This window comes from Lipotes vexillifer, unplaced genomic scaffold (genome assembly GCF_000442215.2).
Source record: "Lipotes vexillifer unplaced genomic scaffold, Lipotes_vexillifer_v1.1 scaffold943, whole genome shotgun sequence".
Taxonomy (NCBI): domain Eukaryota; kingdom Metazoa; phylum Chordata; class Mammalia; order Artiodactyla; family Lipotidae; genus Lipotes; species Lipotes vexillifer.
This window is the reverse complement of record NW_006776793.1, coordinates 1,111,757-1,117,976: the sequence shown is the minus strand read 5'-3', so window position 1 is coordinate 1,117,976 and position 6,220 is coordinate 1,111,757. Positions and strand designations below refer to the sequence as shown.

At 33.2% G+C, this 6,220-nt stretch overlaps 1 protein-coding gene across 1 annotated transcript in view; it reads left to right on the top strand.

Annotated features, from left to right (window-relative positions):
- PHKB (phosphorylase kinase regulatory subunit beta) overlaps nt 1-1,740 on the top strand; it is a 161,282-nt gene extending 159,542 nt beyond the window's left edge. Inside the window, exons 29-30 of the mRNA XM_007450635.1 lie at nt 425-565; nt 1,239-1,740. Of these exons, the coding sequence (XP_007450697.1) occupies nt 425-565; nt 1,239-1,376 (279 nt within the window). The 3' untranslated portion in view covers nt 1,377-1,740. The remainder of the gene's footprint in view (nt 1-424; nt 566-1,238) is intronic.
- Nucleotides 1,741-6,220: the final 4,480 nt, after the last annotated feature.

Genomic DNA, 6,220 nt, shown 5'->3' with positions numbered 1-6,220 from the left:
CTCCCGATGCAGCCTGTGCTCCACTGGACACTGTTTTAGTGTCTTGCCACCAAGGATTAAGGCCTGAAGACCAGAAAGAGTTCAGACACTTTGGGTGAATAGGGCACTATGTACTGTTGACAGGATTAGAAAAGTCACTTTTCTAAGTTATTAGTTTTATTTAAGTAACTAAAAAACATTTCCATACAGCTACAGGGATACATACAATGAAAAAAAAAGTGAGGTTTCCAAACAGAACTCATGCTACTAATTTGCAAGGTTAGGAAGATTCCATCCATGGATGATCCTAAAGCCTATCATTGTACAGAACACACTGTGGAATATGAGGACCATACATCAGTCTGAGTAAAGAATGAAAACATATCCAGACTGTGTTGCTTTTATGGTTCATATAATTGGCTTTCAATGTGTCTGTCTCTTCTAGTTACTAATGGTTGTATCCATTGTACTGGAAAGAAACCCTGAGCTAGAATTTCAAGACAAAGTAGATCTAGACAAACTGGTGAAAGAAGCATTTCATGAATTTCAAAAAGATGAGAGTCGACTAAAAGAAGTTGAAAAACAAGTAAGTAGACAAAATAGCTTTTTGTAGAATTGCTTTTTTGTCTCAATTCTTCAAAATATCCCTAATCTCTTATCACTTAACTTATGAAACAGATTTACGGAGTACTAAATAGAGTACTTGAGAGGCAGAGGGAGGTCTGATTTATTTAAGGAATTAATGTTACTTTTTAGTTAATTACTAAAATTAGTTAATTACTAATTAGTCAGTTCAGCTATGAAGTTCTAACTAAAAAGAAATCTAAGAAGAGATAAATTTTCCTTTTTATAGTTAGCAGTTAAAATGTGTTTTACCAGAAAAGAGCCATAGGTTCCAGAAGGCTATAAAATTAAATTCTGGGGAGGATGGGAATGAGTAACAGGCTACATTGGTGCTGTGTACTACCTAATATCGTCCCTTCCAGGCTCTCTGTTTAATATTTTATGCTTGTCAGTAAAAAGGTTCCCTAAGTAAATAAAAATTATCAGCAAGGAGGAGAGTACTAAAAATGTCTGTCTTTGTTTTATATGCTGAGAAGACCCCTCAGGAAAATAAAAGAAAAGCTCAAGAAGCTCATCTTTTCCATGAGGAAATATTTCTGTGAATTTATTTTTCCCTCTAGGCTGACACTGACTTTACCTGTCAACTCTTTACAAACAAAAAACTCAAACAACTTGCTTATTGTTTTCCTTTGTAGGATGACATGACTTCCTTTTACAATACGCCCCCCCTGGGAAAAAGAGGAACATGCAGCTATTTGACAAAGGTTGTGATGAATTTGCTGCTGGAAGGAGAAGTCAAGCCAAGCAATGATGACCCATGTCTGGTTAGCTAGTGAGGAAGGTGTTAGAGACTCTGTTGACGCAGGTTTTCCAGAAGTGTGTTAAGTTTGTGTTGAAGCTTAATCAAGGCAACCATTAATGTGTGGGCTGATCGTGCTGGTGAGTGGTTGCCACACCCTTGGCAGAGTTATTGCATGCCATAAGCAATCTGATGGTAAGAACTGCTTATAATCAAGTGAAAATAAGTTCTCATGATTATGCCAACTACAATAATAATCTTTACTGAACAATAGTAATTGTTTATGAATTGAAAGTTCACCACTGCATGTTTTATGATTACACAGCTCATCAAAATGAGTCTTTGCACTTTGGACTAAATTCCCACCTTACTGCCAATTAAATGAATTTTCCAACTAATATGTGTACTAGGAATGAAAATATATTGAAAGAATGGTAAATTTTTTTAAGTGGCATTATAATGCTAGAAAAAGATACCAGTATGCATCATAAAAGCAAAATCAGCCAGCTGATATTTTGATTCTCAAACTGCATTATTGATAATATTTTAGTATACAGAGCTATTGTACAATTTTTGCCTTGTAAAAATGATTGTGGTTTTTGTATTTGTGCTAACTGTAGTGGTTGAACTAAAATAATAAACCTATGCCTGATCAAATATTTTCTTTGTGCTCTTACTAAGAACAGAATTTAAGTAAGATTATTCAGAAGTGTGGGCTGTTAACCTAGTTTGTACTCAAAAAAACAAAATTAAAAGTCATTAAATTTTATTTCTGAATTAATGAATATATCTGGATACATTCTTTGTTCCCGTTACTCAAAGTATCAAGTTTATTACTCCTGAATATTTTTATTTAATTGATCAGGAGATGAAATGGAAGAGAATCTATGGTACCTACAATTACACATATTTTGTTACCAAATTTACTTAAACAAATGTTAATAAAAATATAAAGTAGATTAAACATTTAAATTTTATGAATTTATTTCCTTACTGAATATTACAGTGAAGACCTTTAATTTGAGCCCTGGCCCCAAAGAGAGTCATTTTTCTGACCAGTCTTATTATTGAGTTTCACCTGAGAAGTCAAACTTGTCACAAAAAAATGCAGCCTATTTGTAGAGTCTTGAAAGGATCTAAGAAAGAAAGGACAAAGTAGCTTCAATGACAAGTCAAACTGATATCAAATAAATGGATGCAGGATCACATGAAAAAATCTGAAGAGTCAGGCACATTCCTCACAACTTTGAGGTACACTGCCTAGATCCTGCATAAGAAGTCATATGTGTGCAGGTTGGCAAAATTGAGAAAAATGAGGTAAAAATATGACCAAATAGAACTTTTTTTTTTTTTCGGAAATCAAGGAGAAAAATAACATCTATTCAGAACCTGTTATGTATTAAGTGTTTCACATGAATTATAATATCAAATTTGCATACTGATCATATGAAATAGAAATTGTTATCCCAACTTTACAGGTAAGAATACTATGGTCCAGATTATGTAATAAATTCCTCAACTTGTAATATGAAAAGAATTCAGATTTCTGTATGTCATTACAGAATCTGTGTACTTCTCACCAGTCTACCCCAGACTGATTTTTCTTCCCTCTAATGTGATTGTAGTCTCAGATTGCCACATTTCCTGGTAAAACCCACTGGGGAGAAGCCAGTAACAGTTGATTCAGGCTATGGGGGATGATTTCGTTTAGGAGGAGTTCTCCTTGCTTCTTTAGGAATTCTGGCCTAAGGCTATCTTATCTGATTGCACTATCTTTGATTCTAAACCAATCACTGGCTTCTGTCTAGAACCATGATTTTACTGGATTACAAACCACTTTTGCAAGCCTCCAGATAAATGCTGTAAGCGCTCATTGCCCACTGAGAATTCCTCACTAGTCAGTCAATTTGAGTTTTCCCTTTGACTCAGAGCATAATCTGGCTCTGAAGAAAATTCCAGCAATAACATAAATAATAGGAAATAAAAGTGGTATCACTGAAATAATTTTTTTGTCTCTAATGATCAGTAATTTGAAAGAGCTAGAACAATTTATATTTGGCAATGTGGATGCATTTGTACTAAAGTCAGTCAAACGGTACAGTCTTTTCTCAGTGCCCACAGGAAATTGGCTCCAGGACTCTCCATGGACATCAAAATCCATGGATGCTCAAGTTCCTTATATAAAATGACATAGTATTTACATGACCTACATACGCCCTCCTGTACATGTTAAATCATCTCTAGATTACTTACAATTCCTAATGCAATGTAAATGCTGTGTAAATTGTTGCCAATGCGCTGCAAATTCAAGTTTTGCTTTTTGGAACTCTCTGAAATTTATTTTTCTGAATATTGTCAATCCATGATTGGTTGAAATTGTGGATGCAGAACCCATGAATACAGAGAGCCAATTACACATACACACACATGCAACAAATGTATCTATCACATTGTATTATTTGTGAACTTTGTATGTTTGCTGTATAAAAGTGCATCTTTTTTGAGTGACAGAAAAAGAGCTTGTTGTTACATATTTGATTCTCTTTTTCCTTAACATAAAAAAAAAATGCAGCTAATGGTGCTTTATTATTCACCTTGAAGAAATACTGAAGATTAATTAGATTTGCATGAAATAATCTGAACTCCTTAAAAAAACAGCAATAATAGATAATATTTCAGTGGGGAAAATTAATATGCACATAACATGCATATATTAAATGTATTTACATAGATTCAATTCCTATTTATATGTGTTTGTTGAATTTATATTTATACATATATTTAATTTTTTCTTCAAAAACACACACATACATATATAGATTTGCCTTTCTTTGTTTGCTTATTTACAATAGTGAAAATACTTCAAGGAACTCCTTTGTGAATTTTGCAGCTCTTTGAGGAAATATCCATTTAAAATATCTGGAATGTATGTTAAGAAAAAGAAATGACTTTACATTTTCTTGGGAAGAAAAAACGATTTCACTGTGCACAAAATGGCTTAAAGTAATATAGATGGTTTTTTCACTGTATTCTTTTCTTTTCTCCCTGCCCCCCATATGCAAATTCAGAAAACAGGTAAAATATGAGCATGGGCATTACTTAAAATATGGCTTATATTTCAATGTAAGTTTTCTTGTAATATTATGGTTAAAGAGGAAAGTAACTTGAATTGAAATTCATAATTTGGTTACTTCCATCCTGCTTTTAGGTTTGTGCATCCAGAAAAAAAACAAATGCTGCTTCTCTTTTCTTTCCTTCTTTTTTTGTTTTTTTGTTGTTGTTGTTGTTGCTCAGTAGTGCATCATATTTTTTTTTTCTTTTTACCTTTTGACCCCTTTCACCCATTTCTCTCACCCCCAGCCCCTTACCTCTGGCAACCATCAATCTGTTCTTTGTGTTTATGATCTTGCTTATTTTTTTTAGATTCCACATGTAAGAGAGGTCATATGGTATCTGTCTTTTTCTTTCTCTGTCCGACTTTTTTCACTTAACATAATGCCCTCAAGTTCCATCCATGTTGTTGCAAATGGCAAGATTTCATTCTTTTATGGCTAATATATAGTGGAATATTTCTTTATCCATTCATCCATCAATGGACATTTAAGTTGTTTGCATATCTTGGCTACTGTAAATAATGCAGTGAATATGAGGGTGCAGATATTTTTTCAAGTTAGTATTTTCATTTTCTTTGGGTAAATACCCAGAAGTGGAATTGCTGAATTGTATGATGGTTCTATTTTTAATTTTTTGAGAAACTTCCATACTGTTTTCCACAGTGGCTGCACCAATTTACATTCCCACCAACAGTGCATTAGGGTCCCTCTTTCTCCACACCCTCACCAATACTTGTTATTTCTTTTTTTATATAATAGTCATTCTGACAAGTGTGAGATAATTTCTCATAGTGGTTTTGATTTGCATTTTCCTGATGATTAGTGATGTTGAGCATCTTTTCATGTACCTGTTGGTCATCTATATGTCTTCCTTGGGAAAATATCTATTCAGATCTTCTGCCCATTTTTTAATTGAATTTTTTTTGTATGAGTTTTTTATATATTTTGGGTATTAGTCCCTTATCAGATATATGATTTGAAAATACTTTTCTCCCATTCAGTAAGTTGTCTTTTCATTTTGTTGATGGTCAAGAACATCTTAAGGAGAGGGATATGGAAAAGAATATAATACTTGATATATTTAGAGAGTTTATGAAAAGATAATGAAGCGCTAGTTTATAAAACAAGCATGAAAAGAACTTAAACATGAGACCCATGGAGAGAATTGAGGACTGACAGTTCATAGCTAGGGCAACTGGAAATAAAGAAAAAAAAAAAACCTTGAAATATTTAATATTTGCTGAAATATGGAGAAAAAGGAACTATGTTGTATTTTCAAGAATTAAAAAGTCCGATTAGCTGAGCAGAGTTGCCAGGAATCGGCCACTGTCTTAGCTGAAATCAAACATCATTTGCAAATGCATATGTGAGTTTTAGCTTCCTGCTTAAATGTTACATATGCAGAATTCTGAAATTTTCCACTACTGAAGGCATTCAGAATCTGTGACATATGTATCGAGTTTGTGTTTTGATGAAACTCAAAATTTGTTGTTCTGAAAGATATTTTGGGATCAATAAATCTTGATATTCCCTCTACAGAAGCCAATGTCTGTTTTCTAATTAGGAAAGAAAAAAATAATAAGAATTAGAACACAGAACTCATGAATTTTAGAAGCCTCATTTGGCCTACAGAGCCAAAATGTTTTAACAGCTGTACTAGAGACTGACTGAAAATATTAGCACATTTATCCAGGCATGACAAGACTTAAATCTAATTTAAAGCTTCCTCTATCACAATGGCAGATTCACTGTGTAAGTTTATTGT